This window comes from Camellia sinensis, chromosome 9, assembly GCF_055761805.1.
Source record: "Camellia sinensis isolate YWXY chromosome 9, ASM5576180v1, whole genome shotgun sequence".
NCBI lineage: Eukaryota > Viridiplantae > Streptophyta > Magnoliopsida > Ericales > Theaceae > Camellia > Camellia sinensis.
In genome coordinates, this window is record NC_138969.1 from 61,484,850 (window position 1) to 61,504,659 (window position 19,810).

The 19,810-nt window shown below is 46.3% G+C and overlaps 2 protein-coding genes across 2 annotated transcripts in view; one reads left to right on the forward strand and one right to left on the reverse strand.

Annotated features, from left to right (window-relative positions):
• The first annotated feature begins 1,032 nt into the window (after positions 1 to 1,032).
• Positions 1,033 to 19,810, forward strand: part of LOC114301084 (uncharacterized) — a 40,189-nt gene continuing 21,411 nt past the window's right edge. Inside the window, exon 1 of the mRNA XM_028245992.2 lies at positions 1,033 to 1,171. The gene's annotated coding sequence lies outside the window, so the exon portion shown is untranslated. The remainder of the gene's footprint in view (positions 1,172 to 19,810) is intronic.
• LOC145799467 (uncharacterized) lies at positions 9,935 to 15,490 on the reverse strand. Its single transcript, XM_082889055.1, has 3 exons — positions 15,484 to 15,490; positions 11,057 to 11,721; positions 9,935 to 10,981 (listed from the first exon to the last, which is right to left on the reverse strand). Exons 1-3 carry the CDS (start codon positions 15,488 to 15,490, stop codon positions 10,358 to 10,360), a joined length of 1,296 nt encoding a protein of 431 aa, XP_082745181.1. The 3' UTR covers positions 9,935 to 10,357.

A 19,810-nucleotide genomic window follows, 5' to 3' on the forward strand; every position in this document is an offset into this window, starting at 1 on the left:
CCCCTTTCACCTAATAGGGTCAACTCAAGGAATAACAGCAGTAAATTATGAGCAAATAATATTTTAGGGAGACAGTCTTAATATAATTATATTGTTATTATATATAAGAATTTCTTAAGTATACAAAAAAATGAACTTGCTTCCCATATTATGTCATCCCAAAATACTTTTGCACAACACATGCGTGTCATTTATGAGCAATTTCACGTATTCAAAATTTGTTTATAAATCTTTGGAAAATGTTTGAGGGTCACAATTTTTGTGGCTCAAATGGCTCAAAATTGTCAAAACGACGTCGTTTTGACAATTTTAAAGTTGTTTTGTACTCAAAACGACGTCGTTTTAGCAATTTCGAGCCGTTTGAGCCGCAAAAATTGTGACTCTCAATCATTGCCGTAAATCTTTATACTAATGAAAATGAATGAGTCATAATTTTAGTTATAAAAAATGATAATAATATTGTAAATTGTAAAATCATTACAGCACATAAAAACATAAATGTACAAATGACGCCACGAAAACATCACAATAAGGATAACGCATTTCTAATAGGAAACAGATTCTTCCAATTTCATATCAGGATTTGAGGGATTATTCAACTTCGTGGGGGCGTTACGGGTTTTGTTTTTGATAATTTTAATCTTTATTTTTTAGTGTTACTATAATAATTCGAAAATTTAAATTGTTCCTTAAATTTTATTTTAGTATTATTTAATTATAAATGAGAAAAATCCTAAATATTTAATTAAATATTCCGTGAGAGTAAAATAAAATATTGAATGGGTAAGTGTAATTAAATTAGGGATTATATATTATCGGAAAAAAAAAGGGCATATAATTAAGTTAAGATTTGGACCAAAATAGAATTTAACCTAAAGTTAAACATTCTAGATAAGCATGAATTAATGGCTTAGGACACGTAACCTTCTGGCTTGGTGCAAAGAATGGTGGCTTAGTGCAAAGAATGAGAATTAGACACGTGGCAGCCTGGTGGCTTGGTGCCCACGGCTACCTCTCTATAAAAGGGAGGATTTGCAGGGGTGAAAGAAAAAAAAGAAAAGAAAAGAAAAGAAAAGAAAAACCAAAACAAAGTGAAAATATTGAACGAAGGCAACTATTAGGTGAGATGATCTTTGACGGTGGAAAGTAAGAGTGAGGAATCACTATTAAGGTGAGTTATATTATACCTTGAGTCATCATAATATATTTTACGTATGTTTTGAGGTACCATAATTTATGTTACACAATTTATATTTTATAAACTATATTAATATTTCGATTACGTAGATGGTTTTCTGAACCCTATTTGTTTAAATTGAAACCCATTGATATATTTGTTTAAATTTTAATAATTATTTGACAATTATTTCATAAGCAATTATTTTCTATAAGTACCACCATGGGAGTCTCACGCTTTGGGAGACTTAAATAACCATTAGCCTTCTAATTAGTCACTTTGTGACTCTCTGTTTATCATGGATCCACTGACACTTTGATTTCTAATGTGGAGCAAAGTGTTGTATGAAACTAAGTACTATACTATTGTGTGAGCTACCTCTACAGTTCATACGAGCCACCTCTTGAGTCTATACATCTATTTTGTTTTTGGTGTGTAGCAAAGTGCTGTATGGAGGAAAGTGCTACACTAGTACTTTAATATCAAGCTTGTTTAGCCAATAATTATCCATGGTGATTTTATGCCCTTATACTCTTAGTATAATATTTCTCAATCTGTCATGTGCTTATAGCTGTTTACTAATTTTCAAGAAATAATGTAATTCAGAAATAACTTTTAGAGAGTCTTAGACGCGAGTTTGCAGAATAGACACACATAGCACTTTTATAATATTTATGATTTCTATTCTTCATATGTAAATATCAGCCTTTTGGTCAATAAATTTTGTTATAAAATAGAAGCTCCAATGATTATTTTAGAACTCTCACTTAAATAATATTTCCGCTCGCATTTGTTTATTTGCTCAAGAATTGGTCGGAGGTAGCTTCAGTCACTGGCCATCATGATACTTAACCCTTAGGTACGGAGAGCGGGTCGTGACAGTTACTATTAGTACCACATTAATTATTTTCGACATCTCATTTTTTAGTTTTTTTTTTAAAAATTATTTTATTTCAATAATACCCTCAAATGAAATTACTAAAAATGACATCGATAATTTTGAAACGACTCATCTCACAATTAAGCCCACACACCCATTACATCATGAGTTAGGGTTTATGAGAGCATCCACATCCATCACAATCCATCCATCTTTCCCAAATCCCATCTTCAAAATCTCGAAAACTCTAAAAGAACAATATTCTGATGGTAGCAGTGACAATCATTTTATTACTTATGCTTCTCCAACAATGACAATGAGTGGAAGTTTTTCAAACAAGAGAAGTACAACAATAAAAATTCAGAGGCAGTTTATAACTTTGATGGTGTTCTTAACTCAGAGAAAATTGGCCTTATAAGGGTAAGTTTCTTAAAAAAAAATGGCACAAATAATAAAAACTGTTCGTCATTTTCTTGAGACTGAACACCCGAACATATGATCAAAATTCGGGAATATACGTTCGAACATTCTTCATTTGTTCAGGAATAGATAACCGAACATTTCTTATTTGTTCGCTAATAGATAATCGAAACTCGTGGATATCGTATGAGAGGGTAATTTATGATCTGGAGTTGGGCCGAGGTAACGGCCGAGCAGGTTGAGGGCCCAACGGTGCATGGGGCCGAGCTGATCAACTATCCGCCCGGAAAGGGGCTGCCAGAACTTGGGCCGGGCAGAGTTTGGACTGTGTGCCACCCCGGACCGTACAGAAACTGCTCGGCCAGGAAGTGACCGATCGGACCAGGATGCTCGGTCCGAGGATGGTCAAAGCCAGACAGACCGAGTGACCGGCGCCCGGAAAGGCGTGGTCAGCCGAGGTAGTTGTATGACCGGCAGGAAGGCCGGTCAAAGTAAGTATCCGGGCTAGGCTCAGCGGGGATGCCGCTTAGCCCGGTCCTCCGTGTGTTTATCCGGTTAGGCGCTTGAAGTATGAAGCATGGTATGACCGAGGTAGGGCAGCTCGGCTGCCGAGCTCCAGCTGTGATGACAGGCAGTTGAGATTAGGTGATGAATGACATGGATTATGCTGACAGATGGGATAGCAGAGCCACGTGTCAGGAGATGGCAGGGAGTGGATATGGGGCTCAGTAGGTATATAAGCATGTCTGCGCCCCCATACGCAACACACGAACATCTCTGTAAGAAATTCTTACACTCAAACACTCTCTCCCTTCTCTCTATCCATCCTAGGGTGTGTGCTAACTTGACCGTCAGAGGGTTTTTCCGGCCACACACCGCCGGGTAGCTCACCGTTACTTGCTCGCAGGTGATCGGACATCGACGGAGCTCGGAAGAAAGGAGTACGGGCTTGCCGGAATATTTGCTCCCCGTACAATTGGCGCCGTCTGTGGGAAGTTTTCAGACAAAACATTGTCTTCCAGGCTCGTCTGATCGCCGTCCATGGCGAATAACGACGAGTTTCCGTTGTCCGCCATCGACGGAGCCACCCCGGAGTATACCCGAAGGAGAGAGGGACCCCCTGCCGTCCATCCAATGGCTGACTTGGGGACGCCCACTGGAGGACAGTCAGGAGACGCGCGGGATAAGCGCGGAAGGAGTCATGGTCATTCACGGAGTCCAGACGGTCACCGGCGGAGGAGAGACTCGCACGCCAGGCGACTGGAAAACAAGTTAAGGGACCAAGACGCTGTCATCAGGCGGATGGCGGCGGAGATGGAGGATCTTAAGCGGCATGTCAAAGGGAAAGGTGTAGCTGGAGTGGGAGACCACAGTGAGCGCACTCCATCCCGCCGGTCAGGCGATCAGAGTCAGCGACGTACTCAGTCCATTTCCATCACCAGGAGTTACCAGGTTGGTGATTCCGACGTGCATGCAGAAAAGTCTAGCGCGCAAGACAGCACCTACAAACCCTCACGTCCGGCGACGACGTCGAGGTACTCTTATTCTGCTCAGTCAGAGGACCTAAGGGCAGTGTTAAGGGAGCGGGCTCGCCGGCGCGAAGCCCAGAGAATACCAGCTTTCCAGCGGCTCTCCTACGGGGTTCACGCCAGCGAGGAGGTCGGAATGCCTTCACCCCGCCAAGCAGTGCCAATATTTGAAGATACAGACCTGGCCAGGCTGAGTGCCACCCCTTTTTCCCTGGAAATAGAAACAACACCGCTTCCGGCAGGCTTCCACCAGCCTAAGTTCACGCTCTACGACGGCAAAACCGATCCTTATATGCATGTGAGCCACTTCCGACAGGTCATGGCCGGACATAGGCGAAATGACGGACTTATGTGCCTAATCTTCCCGTCCAGTTTGGGTGAGCTGGGCTTAAAGTGGTTTGAGAGGTTGCCGGAAGGGAGCATACAACGGTGGCATCAGTTGGCCGAAGCGTTTGTTACGCGCTTCAAAACCAACACAAAAACACCAAAGGAAGTCGATCACTTGCTGAGTGTCAAGATGGAACCGTGCGACACACTGAAGGCATACAATTCAAGGTATTGGGAAACCTTCAACGAGATCCTGGATTGCCCGGTCAACCTTGCAATCACGCAATATAAGCGCGGTCTCCCGGTCGGACATAGACTGCGGGACTCGCTTACCATGCACCAGCCGACCTCCATGGGCCAGCTCATGCAGCGCATCAATGAGCACATCCGAGTAGAGGATGATGCGTCAGCTTCCACCGTGAAGGCAACTCCGGTCGGAACAGACAAGAAGACAGCAGGCAAAGTGCACGCAGTTGGGCAAGAGTCCAGCCGCTCAAATGACCGAGCAGAGGAATCAGACCGAGGTTCAAATCGTAAAAATCGGGGTAGAGGACGTCGGAATGACCGGGATGATTACCCCCGAGATGACGTTGAGGACGCAAACAGAAGAATGAAGGCGAGGACTGGCATAACCACGGTCTTCAAGATTCCAATCTATCGCATACTTAGTGAAATCCGAGACGAGGAGTATGTCCGGTTTCCTGCTAAGTTGGGCGATGGACAAAAGGGCTACAATCCGCGGTATCGTTGTACGTTTCACCGGGAGAGGGGCCACCGGACTGAGGATTGTTTGCCTTTGCGACAACACTTGGAAGAACTGGTTGCGGCCGGGCATCTGGACCTTTACATTGATGGCGGCGTGAAACCAAATCAGGCTCCGGTCGATCCCAGGGGACAGGATGACCGAGATGCACCACCACAAGGAGTTATTAATGTCATCCACGGCATCGTGGAACCGGAGCGTGTTTGCGAACTCCGGGGCATGATCAAGAAGGCAGAGCATATGAGGGAAGTTTTGTCAGTACAGCCTGCCATCAAAAGAGGGAAGACAGAAGAGAAAGACGTGATTAGTTTCACCTCAAGGGATTTAGAGCGTATCCAGATGCCGCACAACGATGCTCTTGTAGTAACACTACGCGTCAAAGAATTTGATGTTAGACGGATCTTGATCGATCAGGGAAGCTCGGTCGAGATCATGTATTATGATGCGTTCAAACAGCTCAAACTCCGTGAGACAGACTTGGCTCCGACCACTTCGCCACTGGTTGGATTTAACTCGCAGCCGGAGTGGCCATTGGGAAAGATTATTCTGCCGGTCAAAGCGGGATCCGTGGTCAAGCAAGTGGAGTTTTGGGTGCTACAAGTGCCTTCAACGTACAACCTTATCCTTGGAATAGGATGGCTTCACGCCATGCAAGCCGTAGCATCGACCTACCACCAGGTGATGAGATTCCCCTCGGCTATGGGGGCAATCGAGGAGATTTGGGGTGATCAGGTCATGTCCAAGCAATGCTTCGTGGCGGTCAACGGGAGCCGAGCTGCCAAAGGATTCGTTCAAATGATCGAGGGACCGGAGGACCGGAGTGTCTTGGATGATGTTGGCACCAAAGCCGAAGACAAGGCTGTTGAAGAATTGGTTGAGGTGCGGATTGATGCCGAGCAGCCGGACAGATTCTTCTTGCTCGATTCAAGTCTCTCGGCCATGGAGAGAATCGAGATGATTGAGTTTTTGATGGCGAATATCGAAGTCTTTGCATGGTCGCCCTACGACATGCCTGGCCTTGACCCAAGCTTTATCTGCCATCACCTCAATGTCTTCCCTGGAGCAAAGCCAGTCATCCAGCGAACAAGGAGATCGGCGCTGCATCACGCCGAGGTAGTAGCAGAGGAGGTAAAGAACTTGCTTGAGGCACGAGCAATACAGGAAGTGCACTACCCTCGGTGGATTTCCAACACGGTAGTGGTGCCTAAGAAGAATGGAAAATGGCGAGTTTGTGTCGACTACAAGACAGTCAACCGAGCTTGTCCAAAAGACAGCTTCCCTTTGCCGCGCATTGACCAGCTAGTGGATTTGACGGCTGGACATAATCGGCTCAGTTTCTTGGATGCGTACCGCGGCTATCACCAGATTGCCATGCATGGGCCTGACCAGGAGATCACCTCTTTCACGACTCCAAGGGGACTCTTCTGCTATCAAGTTATGCCCTTTGGTTTGAAAAACGCCGGGGCAACCTTTCAGAGGATGGTGACCAAAATGTTTGCTCCTTTGCTCGGCCGGACAATGGAGGCTTACATCGATGATATGGTGGTAAAGAGCCGACATGAGGCAAACCATTTGTCCGACTTAGCCGCGATGTTCGCCATTCTGAAGAAGCACAAGCTGCGCTTGAACGCCTCGAAGTGTGCCTTTGGCGTGGGATCCGGGAAATTTTTGGGATTCTTAGTCACGAACCGAGGCATCGAAGCAGACCCTACTCAGATCAGAGCCGTGCAAGAATTGAAGCAGCCCAGCTCGGCTAAGGACGTGTAGCATCTGGCCGGGATGGCCGCCGCGCTTAATCGATTTATAAGCCGGTCATCAGATCGCTGCCGCCCTTTCTTTCAAGCATTGAAGTCAAAGTTCTCATGGGATGACGAGTGTGACCGAGCTTTGGCTGAGCTCAAGGATTATTTGTCTTCTCCGCCGCTGTTGGTTACACCAGAGCCAGGTGAGGAACTCTACCTTTACCTTGCCGTCTCCCAGCACGCAGTAAGTGCGGTGTTAGTCCGGGCTGAAGGAATCAAGCACCTCCCAATTTTTTACGTAAGTAAGACCTTGCTGCCGGCTGAGACGAGGTACTTGCCGCTGGAAAAGCTTGCGTTGGCACTGATGATGGCTTCGAGGAAATTGGCACATTATTTTCACGCCCATACCATCGTCGTACTGACCGAGTTTCCCCTCAAGGCCTTGTTTGAACGCGCAGACTTTTCAGGCCGAATTTTAAAATGGGCAGTCGAGTTGGGACAGTTCGATGTGAAGTTCTAGCCGTGCACCGCAATCAAAGACCAAACCTTGGCCGATTTTGTTGCCGAGTTCTCACCTGGCACTCATCCGGTATGCCCGGTCGACATTGCCGAGGTAGATGATGAGACGCACGCAATGCCAACCGAGGAACAACCAGTTGAAGAAGGAAGCGCCGCGGAGTTAATGCGCACCATCGACGTTCCCTCAGTTTGCACGGTCATACCACCCGGTGATGCGATGACGGAGTTGTGTATCACCAACCCATCCACTCTGTCCGGTACCGCATCACCAAGGGGGGAAGGAATGGTTCCACACAGCTCAGAACTTGATGATTCGCCTACGGACTTGGGCATTACAGACCGACTTGCGGAGTCCGGTGTCGAATCACCAAGGGGCACTGAATTTGAACCGGTCAGAACCAAACTTGACACCGCACAGCCGAGCAGTTGTGATCCCATTGCCCTTCGCAACTCTCAAGACCCATCTGACTGCTGGAAGCTTTTTGTGGGGGACATGTGGAAGCTTTTTGTTGATGGAGCGTCCAACCGCCATGGTGCCGGCCTAGGTATTGTTCTTATATCCCCGGACGGCCTAACCATTGAGCATTCTATCACACTTGGCTTCCCGGCGTCTAACAACGAGGCTGAGTACGAGGCGCTTCTTGCCGGGCTCAAGAGCGCAATTCAAATGAAGGCTGCCGAGCTCCTGGTATACAGTGATTCCCAGCTTGTGGTTAACCAAGTTTCGGGGATTTATGAAGCGAAGGACGATAGGATGGCGAAGTACCAAGCTCTGGTCAGGGACCATATCAAGCAGTTTGAGGCAATCAGAGTCCAACGGATTGGCCGGGAAGAAAACAGCCGAGCTGATGAACTCGCCGGCCTCGCTTCCATGGTAGATAGTACGTCTCCAAACACCCTGTTAATTGACTTCCTTCCGTGGCCGAGCATTGAAAACGCCGGGCAGACTTATGTACTCTGCGCCGAGTTAGGTCCTTCATGGATGGACCCCTTGATCTTGTTCCTCAGAGACCGGACTCTTCCAACAGACAAGAAAGAAGCACACAAAATCCGGGTGAAGTCAGAGCGGTTTTGGCTCTCTCCATCTGGCGCGTTATATAAGAAGTCCTTCACCGGTCCTTATCTCAAGTGCGTGCACCCGAATAGTGTGGAGGCCTTCTTGTTTGAAATTCATGAAGGCATTTATGGCAGCTACATAGGGGGCAGGTCCTTGGCCTACCGAGCTATTTCGCAGGGATACTGGTGGCCGTGCATGCAGGCCGACGCGCAAAAATATGTCCGCAAGTGCGAAAAATGCCAGAAATTCGCCCATCAGATCCACCAGCCTGCCAGGGAACTTCTTCCCCTCACCAGTCCTTGGCCTTTCGCCATGTGGGGGCTAGATATAGTGGGACCACTGCTAACAGCACCGGGCAACCGGAAATTCTTCATCGCGGCCACAGATTACTTCACAAAGTGGGTTGAAGCTGAGCCCTTGGCAACCATCAAAGAGAAAGACGTGAAGCGATTTGTCTGGCAGAACGTGGTCACGCGGTTTGGCGTCCCCAAGATTTTGATCTCTGACAACGGCACCCAGTTTGACGGTCGCCTATTCAGAGGATTTTGTGAAGATTTGAAGATAGAATTCTATAACTCCACCCCGGCCTACCCGCAGTCCAACGGTCAAGCCGAAGCATCAAACAAGACTATACTAGATGGGTTGAAGAAACGGCTGGAAAAGGCTAAGGGCAAATGGGCTGAAGAATTACCTAGCGTCCTTTGGGCATACCGAACAACCCCGCGACGTTCGACCGGGGAAACTCCATTTGCTTTGGATTTTGGCATGGAGGCGGTCATACCTTTGGAAGTTGGAATGCCCACCCTTAGAAGCGAAAGTTTCGAGCCCGAGCTAAATGCCGAGGCTATTGCCTTGGAGCTCGACCTAGCGGAAGAGCGCTGGGAGAAAGCCCTCATCCATGTGGCCGCCTACCAACAAGAGCTCTCCAAGAAGTATAACAAGACAGTGCACCCCAGACCGTTCAAAGTTGGAGATTGGGTTTTGAGGAAGATTATGGGCAACACCCTGGTGCCAGGAGAAGGCAAACTAGGGGCAAATTGGGAAGGACCCTACAAGATCACTGGTCTGGCTGGCAAGGGGGCTTACCACTTGGAGGATCTAGAGGGAAGAGCCATACCCCGGCCATGGAATGCAGCCAACTTGAAATTGTATTATTTTCAAGCTTTTACTTTCCTCTTTTTGTAAAGAAATTTTTTGGCTTGCAAAGCAGAATGTAATTCTTTTTGTCAAATTATAGAAGCAATTTTTCTTTAGCACTTGGATTATTGTTTTAATGTTACGGACCGAGATGATGTACTCCGGTTGGAAGAGTTGGTGTCTTGCCCAACTTAGGATTCCCAACCGAGATGATGTACTCCGGTTGGAAGAGTTGGTGTCTTGCCCAACTTTGGATTCCCAACCGAGATGATGTACTCCGGTTGGAAGAGTTGGTGTCTTGCCCAACTTTGGATTCCCAACCGAGATGATGTACTCCGGTTGGAAGAGTTGGTGTCTTGCCCAACTTTGGATTTCCAACCGAGATGATGTACTCCGGTTGGAAGAGTTGGTGTCTTGTCCAACTTTGGATTCCCAACCGAGATGATGTACTCCGGTTGGAAGAGTTGGTGTCTTGTCCAACATAGGATTCCCAACCGAGATGATGTACTCCGGTTGGAAGTGTTGATTTGTTCGACTTTGTTACAGCCGAAGTGGCTATTTCGGTTCATGAATTTGTCTTGTTCTGCTGAAGTGCTTAGACCGTGTTATGTATTCCGGTCGACAAAGTGTTTAAACGATGAGTTATACCGAGATGTTTTGCTGAAGACAGAACTGATTACAACCGTGCATACACTTGCAAAAATTTGAATTTTCATTGATAAGAAATTCATTACAAACGGAGGGGACAGAGCTCGGTTACATCAAAAAAGTTGGAAGCAAAAATACAAAAACAAGGAAAAAGAACACTAAACTAGGGGGGAGAGATTGGTGAACTCGTCTTCGCCGGCATCAAGGTTGATGGCAGGGCTGACTTCTTGGGCACCGGGCTCAGCACTGCCGGGCTGTTCTGGCACCTCGGCCTCCTCTGCCTCCGAATCTGTGTCGTCCTCTCCATCTTCAAGTCCCTCCTCGGCCTCCGCTTGCAAAGCGCTGAATACGTCGTTTGCGTAAGGCACAAGGTAGACCGGTAGGGAAGCTGGAGGAGGGTTGGCAAATACGTCGGTGTCGGAGCCTTGGCCGAGGTGTTCGCAGGCGGACTTCCAACCGGCCTTGAAGTAGATGTCTTGTGTTGCAAAGACCTGCTTCTTGTAGCTCTGCTCGGCCTCGTTGAACCCAGCGTTGTTGGCAGCCCGACAAGCTTTCCTCTTCGTCTTCTTCAAGGTGTCAACCTCGGCCTGGAGCTCACTTTGTTTTTTCTCGGCTGCGTTCAGCTGACCGAGCAGTTTGTTATTGTCAGCGTTTGCTATCTGGAGGGAAGCCTTAGCCCGGCCGAGCTCGGCTTGAAGGCTCTCTACCTGGCTGGCTGTGTCGTTTGCCTTTTGCCTAAGTCGGTGGATGCGCTCCAAAACCAGGTGTTGTTTTTGAATGGCCTGCAAAAAACAAAGTTGATTAGAAGCGGAACCGGGCAAACACTTGGGGAAATTTTCAGAGCTGCATTGACTTACCCTGGCCATGGACTTCACGGATGACTTGACCAACCGAGTGTCAGGGACGTGGTCACTGCCGACCACGTCGCTCGGTAGTAGGAATGCTTTGGACAGATCAAAGGCGAGCAGATGCTCTTTGTCAGCCTTGATCGAGGCCGTTGCTGGGATGTCCTGACCCCGGTGTTTCAACTGGGGACGCCAGGCCGGTATTGGGGTGGGGGCGTCAGTCGGGTGCTCGGTAGTTAGCTCGGCGACTAACTCGGCGGATGGGTCTGCCCGAGCCCTTTTCCCGGCGCGCCGTGCAGGTGGTTCTCGGCTGGATTGACCGGTCGTTTGAGAGGCAAGGACGACCACAGCGCCACTGGATTGACCGGCAACGGGTGAGCGAGTTGCAACGCTCGGCAGCTCAGCGGATGTGGCGGTGAGCAGGTTCTTGATTCTGCTGCGCTTGGCCATCTCTTGTTCCTCGGTCAGGCGAACGAGGGGCACGTCTGGCAGAGTAGGATCCGGTGGAGGTGTTGGAGCTCGGAGGAAGTCGGTGACCTTACTCCGGCGGGGAGCAGAGTATCTATATGTGGGATTGTAGCCGAGCAGCTGGTGACAATCTCGGTCGCGGTAGTGAAGTGCGGTCCTAATTGCCTCTACGTTGGGGGAATTGTAGTTGGCTTGCAAGGCTTGGATGGCTGCAAAAGAAACAAGAGAATCATTAGTCTACAGAAACGTCAAGTATATAAATCGAGATAATTTGCACGGCTTACATGTGCTCCAAAAATTTTTGCTAATCATCCAGCCCGGTACCTCGGCTGTCTCGTAGTTACCAGACACCCAGAAGAAATCATCGTTGTGAAGATCCTTGTCTGGTGTGCCGGTCACGATTTTCTCTCTGCCCGGTCTAATCTTGAGGTAATAGGCGAGACCGTCGCCGGTGTGGCCCAAAGTGTATTGGCGTAGGACCTCGGCTAGACCTAGGCTAATGCCTAACCAGTTGTTCAGCTCATGAACGCCGTTTATTATCCTGTACGTGTTGGTGGACACTTGGGTTGGCGCTAGCCCGGTTCGGCGTAAGAACTCGGTAATCAGTGGGTTAAGAGGGAAACGAAGGCCCCCTTCGACAATAGACAGCACGGTGAAGGGGCATTCCTCCCTACCCCAAGGCGTGGTCTCTTCTTCGGCCAGCTCGAGATGGACGTCGGCCGGGACGTCGTACTCCTCTCTGAAAGCGGCTAGCGCGGCCGGAGTATCCACTAGGAAGCGAAATTTCCCCATTTGTGGCTGACTTACTATAGCCCGGTTGATGGGTTGGGCACGGTGGTAAATTGCTGCAGCTCGGTCCTGAGAGGTTCAGGAATGACAGTGGTCCCCTTGGACTCTGCAGGAAAAGGATGGCAAGTGTAAGTGAGCGTGGTTTCGCAATAGGAGCTAGACTTCAGCTCGGTCAGTAAGGGTGCCAAACCACCTCGGTTGTCTAATTAAGGAGCTCGGTCGCCCAAGCAGACCTGATGTTAGCCCGGTTGAGCGACCAAGTCCTTTGGTTATCTCGGTTTTTGCTGTGGTTGAAACAAACATGTTGTTTGCCCGGTTTGGTTGGTTTTTTGGATCAAAAGAAGGCCCAGAGCCCGGTTCACCCCAGTTCTTCAGCGTTCTTCAGGAAGACGAAGAACACCAAGAACAGTGGGAGGTTTGGGACGTTTTCTATGGCCTTTGCCCTAAATGCTACGTTTTTGTACCCTAATGTGTGTAAAATAAAAGAAAATAGCAACGTAAGAGGGATTGAGTATCTTACCTATGAAGGGCTGAAGGCGTTCTTCCTAAACACGAAGAATGACAGAATGGCAGAAGAGGTGAGGTCGAGAGTGCTGGAGCTCTGAGGTTGAATATCGAAGTGGCAGTAGGAGTTGGAGTTTGGGGGAGGTCTTGTATGTATAGGCAGGAAGGAGTCCGCCCAAATTCAAAATCTGACAAAAACGGCGGGTTGGCTTCTCGATGACCAATGGGAGCTCGCCACGTGTCACCACTTATGGCTACGTCAGGACTGAAGCGACGGGTTGAAGAGACGAAGAGCCAACCGAGCTATTTTTGACGAAAAGGCTGTAAGCCGAGGAACATGACCGGGGAAGGATTGCAGATTAGCTCGGTGAAGCTTTGGCATCTTGGGAACCGGGGAAACGTCATCTCGGTCGAAGTGAGTAATCCCAGTCACGCTTTCGCGGACGGAATTAAGGGGCAATTGAGAGGGTAATTTATGATTTGGAGTTGGGCCGAGGTAACGGCCGAGCAGGTTGAGGGCCCAACGGTGCATGGGGCCGAGCTGATCAACTATCCGCCCGGAAAGGGGCTGCCAAAACTTGGGCCGGGCAGAGTTTGGACTGTGTGCCACCCCGGACCGTACAGAAACTGCTCGGCCAGGAAGTGACCGATCGGACCAGGATGCTCGGTCCGAGGATGGTCAAAGCCAGACAGACCGAGTGACCGGCGCCCGGAAAGGCGTGGTCAGCCGAGGTAGTTGTATGACCGGCAGGAAGGCCGGTCAAAGTAAGTATCCGGGCTAGGCTCAGCGGGGATGCCGCTTAGCCCGGTCCTCCGTGTGTTTATCCGGTTAGGCGCTTGAAGTATGAAGCATGGTATGACCGAGGTAGGGCAGCTCGGCTGCCGAGCTCCAGCTGTGATGACAGGCAGTTGAGATTAGGTGATGAATGGCATGGATTATGCTGACAGATGGGATAGCAGAGCCACGTGTCAGGAGATGGCAGGGAGTGGATATGGGGCTCAGTAGGTATATAAGCATGTCTGCGCCCCCCATACGCAACACACGAACATCTCTGTAAGAAATTCTTACACTCAAACACTCTCTCCCTTCTCTCTATCCATCCTAGGGTGTGTGCTAACTTGACCGTCGGAGGGTTTTTCCGGCCACACACCGCCGGGTAGCTCACCGTTACTTGCTCGCAGGTGATCGGACATCGACGGAGCTCGGAAGAAAGGAGTACGGGCTTGCCGGAATATTTGCTCCCCGTACATCGTAGAATCCACAAAAGGGGAATTTTGAATCAACAACAAAAAAAAACCTTACATTTATTTTCTCAGGTCATGAACAAGTATGTGGAGATGAAATAATAATCACCTTCATAGATTTTTTTTAGGATTTTTGAGAGAGAGACTTTTTGGGATGTGGGGGTGTGCATTCAATTGAATGGGTGAAATATTTTCACAAGAATAATTTTGGTATTATTTGAGGGAAGAAAAGAAATTTTAAGGGTTTTAAAATTTATAAGTAGGGATCTAAAGAAATAGGAAGCCCAAAATAATTGATGAGGTGCAAATAACAACACTCTTTATTTTGTAAATCTCTTTGTGTATATTATCTTTATGAAAAAATATATCGATCTTATAATCATAATATGCTAAATTTATCACGTTTGTCTAAAACACTTAATGACAACGGTGTTTTTTAAAATGAGATTTGGCTCCTCTCCAGTTCACCATTGGATTAGAGAGTATTGTTAGGCTGTTTTGGGCCCTAATCTGGACGCATCTCAATAATCCAAACCGTTCACTATATAAAACCCGTCGAGTATTTCATCCCTACAAAAAATCACGATAATTAAATATTAATAGTCACTTAATCAGATTACATTTCTTTCACAATTTATTTTAAAAATTATACATGTCATTGCAGAAATGTGATATAATAAAATATCTATCGATATCCGACCAACGTTATTTTTTATAAGAATAATATACTCAACAAATTTTACACACATTAATTGGTTTTAATCATCGACACGGTACCAAATCAATGCCCACAACAATCCAATAGGACCGTCCAACCCGGTAACGAACTGGAAAGGAGTCAAATATTTTAAAATAAATCATCATTTATTTTTTTTAATAAATACGATAAAATAAAAATAATCTATACGAAACCTAATGCACTAAACTGTGTACATCATTAGACCTGTTCAAATGCAGAGTGTAGAAAAATCTAGCCCTTTTAATTCTCGTAGATATTTGGGTCTCTCTTTTGACCGGGCAAAATTAAGACACATGATGAGACGGATAGTTATCTTTGGAAGGCTTGTTTGGTTTGATTTTGGGAAATGAATTTGGGAGATAAAAAGTACAAAAAGTTATTTGGTTTTGTTTTTTTGGAAAGATGTTTTGGAAAATTATTTTGAGAGAGAGTTTTGGAAAAAGTGATTGATTTGATGTGTATGAGAGAGAGATTTGTTTGGAAAACTTGTTTGGTTTACAAGTTTTGGAAAATTTTTTTGGAAAAATTTGTTTGGTTTGAGTTTTTCTGAAAACTCATTTGTAGAGAAATTTTCCCAAAAATTTTTGGGAAATTCAAACCAAACGAACCCGTATGGTTCTCACACTCAAACGAAAATTGCCGTTTCTCACACTCACCCAAACCAAAAAGCAGTTAACAATTCATACTTACATACATGACATGTACCTATTGACTTGTGTTTTGGTGAATAAGAATGAAGAATTGTCTCCGATTATAACGTTGTGATCAGGACACTTAATTTCTCAATTAAAGTTTATTTATTTATTTATTATTATTATTATAATATTTGATCATTATTTTTATTTTAACTAACAGTTATTTATTTATTTATTTTTTAACTTTGACCTTTTATATTTCAAATTTTTTTCATTTTACTTCTCAAGTCTACTTTTGATAAAAGTTATACACAATAAAAGTTATATAATCTCATTTTGATATTTACTCACTATTTTTAAAAATAATAAATTATATTGATATTTCTTAAAATTAAAATAAAATATAATAAGTTTTTATAATTTTGATATAATCATATTGATATCTCTTTTTATAAAACTAAAAAATTAGAACTAATACAAATAATATAAAGACATAAAAATAAACAACATACAATATTAATTTTTTATTTATATAATTAATTTTTTTAAAAAAAATATATAAGATAATTATATTAAAATTATAAAAATTTTGTTATATTTTTCTTAAAATTTCAAAAGACCCCATTATAAATTACCCTTTTAAAAAGTCTTAGGCACCTACTTCTTCTCAAAAACAGTTCAAAAGAGTTTTTCTTCATTATAATTAAGGGGAGTTGGGGTATTGTGGAATTGATTATAATTTATTCTTGAAATTGACAAATTGACGAAAGATGAGATGTGTTTTGTGTGTACGTCAATGGATCAGGTGGTGGATGGTGATTGCCCATTTCGGTGCGCGAGCTGACTTCCCCCCTCTCCCTACGCTATTTCTGTTTTTTTTTCTTCCACTTGTTCTCTCTCTCTCTCTCTCTCTCTCTTCTTTTTTCTTTTTGTAAGAGGGGCTAATTTGAGCCCACTAAATTATTTAGGCCCAATAGCCCAAGATTAGTGGGCCCGAATTTATCGCAAGTTCAAGATTGGTGGGCTCGGATTTATCGCCATCAAACGGGCCAAATCGCTCTTAGCCTCGAAAGGGTTCGGATCCACGAACCTAGAGACTTACTCAAGCCCGGACTCGAAAGGGTATTAAGCAAGCCTAGAGATCCGAGGCACTCGGACTCGAAAGGGTTCGGATCCACGAACCTAGAGGTCCGAAACACTTGGCTTCGAACGGATTCAGACGCAATCTAGAAGTCGCTCCGTTAATGAGTCCCAGAACACTTGCGGGCTCGGAGCTTTCCGGGGTCTACGTACCAGAACCATGGGCGTAATGGAGTCCGAACAAAGGACCCGATCCCGAGGACGGTGAGTGGAGATAAATTCACTCTTCGGTTAAACTAGCCTATACCCGGGTCGAGGTGGCACGACCCCGGGGGGTCCATGAGACTCGGCAATACTTTGCGGCAGGACGTCCTCTGGGACTACCCCTGACCCTTTGGGATGATTGGGGATCATTGGTTAGGTGTGGCTAAGAAGAAGGGTTCGCCGAGGAAGTGATCTCCTCTTCGGGGTTTTCTCATCCTCGGAGAAGTCACCTCCTCGGAGAGGTCACCTCCTCGGACAAGGTGGTTAGAGAGAATATCTCCCATGTGCCTTGCACATGGGCTCCATCCTACATCATGAGGTGCCTATAAATAGCACCCACCCATAGCTTTACAAGGGATGGATTTTGGAGACTTTTAACTCTTGGGAAAGAACTAATTTCCCTTCTCCATTATCAACCTTGAGAGTGAAAGTGGGAGATCAATGGGAGAGCCTTGCCATTATTCTATTCTCTAGCCATTTTGCCTTCTTCTTCACCCAATCTCTTATCTCCATCATCTCCTTGGTTGTTGTGTTCCTAAGTTGAGATTATTAAAGAATCTAAGCCTCTCATCATATTCTAGAGAATTCGAAGTTGATCTTCAAGGATCTTTGAAGATCTTCGAATTTTCTAACTACTTTCTTGAACCCTTTCCTACATTTTGGCGACTCCACTGGGGAGGCGGATTGGTTAATGGTCTCAACGAGATCTGGAATCCACACAACTCCAACAAGGATGGCGGGAGAAGATGAAGTTCACCAACAAGGATCCTCTAATGGTGGTGATGACAGGACCACGGCTCCAGATCAACCACTTTTGCTTGAAGCCATTCAAGGACTTCAAAATACTCAACAAGAGATTCTTACCACTCTTCAGAATCTCACTCACACCATGATGGTGATGAGTTCTAACTTTGCATCGGCGCCAAACGGAAATCAAACTGTTGGTGGAGTTATTCCCGCCGGAGCGCAAAATCAAATCCAAGGAGAAGTAAGCCCCAATCAGCCTATGGCTCATGGCAACACGGCCACAGTAACACATGCTCAAACCACAGTAGGCGGCGGCAGTTTGCCCATGCCCGGGCTCCATGGCGTGCCAAGCCAAGATCCAATGGTGACTAGGGGAGTTTCTAGTGTAATGAATGGTGCTCCGGCAACTGTTGGTGTCCAGGAAAACATAAGGAGCGTGATGGCGCAAAAGGGAGCTCTGCCCGTACCTAATCTCGTCACGCCACCAGTAAATGTTACCCAAGCACCAAGCGGGCCTCCTTTGGTGCCGACAACAAATCTGCAAGCACAACCCGGTATAGCGGCGCCGTACGGTGGACTTTACGGGCCTCAATTCAATATCCCATCACCAACTGGCTTGTCTATAGGCGCTGATGGCCAGTATCGTCAAATGTCCTCACCAATGATGAATTCGCAGCACCAGAATGGCCAAGACGCCCCTAGCTCAATCTTCGGGTACATAAGCCAAGTCCCGGGAATACCACCATCAAACTCTCTCCCTCAACAGTTTCTCACTCTTGCCGATGTGCAGGCCATGTTCGATCTCGAACGGGGCAAGAGGACCTTACCCTCTTTGCCTGATCCAGATGTCAAGCCGCCTTACCCCATTGAGATGCTGAGTTATCCATACCCTGAGGGGTATACAGTGCCGAAGTTCATCAAGTTCGACGGCAAACAAGGAAATGCCCGAGAACATGTTGTGCGATTCATCGAGACTCTAGGTATTCATGGTTCAAACCACGTCCTCCGACTGAGAGAATTCTCTAAGTCCCTCACCGACCGAGCATATAGTTGGTATGTTAATTTGGCCCCAAACTCTGTCCGAAGTTGGGAGGAAATGGTTAACAAATTCCACTCCAAGTTCTTCCAAGTGGCGGAGAAGGTGACCACACTTACATTGTGTAAAGAGAAGCAACAAGAAAGTGAAGACATCATTGACTACGTTAAAAGGTTTCAGGACAAGGCCGTGGATTGTCATGAAGCAGTTGAGGAGAGTTATCTGGTTCAAATTTGTCTAGAAGGGGCATTGAGCAGGTACAAAATGTTTCTAGTTAATCACAAGCTACCCACCTTCTCGGCATTAATAGAAGCAGCTCGGAACATTAGCATTCCTCAGGCTCAGGAGTCCGGATTTAAGGCCAATTACAAGACTAGTTTCAAATCGTCTCGTGGACCTATTGTTGCTGTTGCCTCTGCCCCAGATACCCGAAATTCACAAAGAGGAGGTCATACAGGCCAGAAGAGAAAGCAATATAATGGTGAAAAGGGGAATGTTTCTTATCCATGTGGAATCGAGGAAGTGAAAGCTCTAGTTAAGGAGTGGGTGGCCGACGGAGAGCTAAAATTGCCTTATGTCGAAGAAATGCCATCAAAAAAGGACCGCGAGAGCCCTGAATTTTGTGTCTACCATCGTACATTGAAACATCCGACAGAGAAGTGTTGGACTCTCAGGAAAATCTTCAAAGATAAAGTCGAAGCAGACGAATTGAGGTTCAAAAAGCAAGGGACTCAAGACATCCGAGAACAACCATATCCTCAACACCGAGACAAGGGCAAGAATGTTGCTATGATAGCTTATGAAGGCCCAATGATCGAGGCTATCGTTAATCTCGATGACGATGACTGTTATCTGGACGACATCCTCGAGCCAGAGGGTGAGCAAGTTTACTATGGAAGTGCTCCCTTTGATCTAGAAGGAGGAGAAGAATACTATGGAAGAGGAGGACACCATGTTTATGTGGCATCTTATTTTGAGGAGACCGAGGAGATGGTTAACTACGAGCCTCCAAGAGTGGAAAAAGATCCGGATCACTATGCCAAAACCCTGCAAGACTGTGTAAAGTTCAAGCAGTTCTTTGACCAGCTTGGACTTTCCAGGGAGGCAAGAACGGAAATCACCAAGTCTATCATTAATATAGCCGAGGCACACCATGAGGAATGCATGTCGACTGAGGGGTCTATCCCGAGGAAGGCAAAAGAGCAATCTAGTGCCATTACTTTCTCCGAGGCTGATCGAAAGTATCCTTTTTCTCACAA

Coding starts and splice junctions, on each gene's coding strand:
- LOC145799467 (XM_082889055.1), bottom strand. Junction 10,982..11,056: donor CCGTGAAGTCCATGGCCAGG/GTAAGTCAATGC, acceptor TGTTTTTTGCAG/GCCATTCAAAAACAACACCT.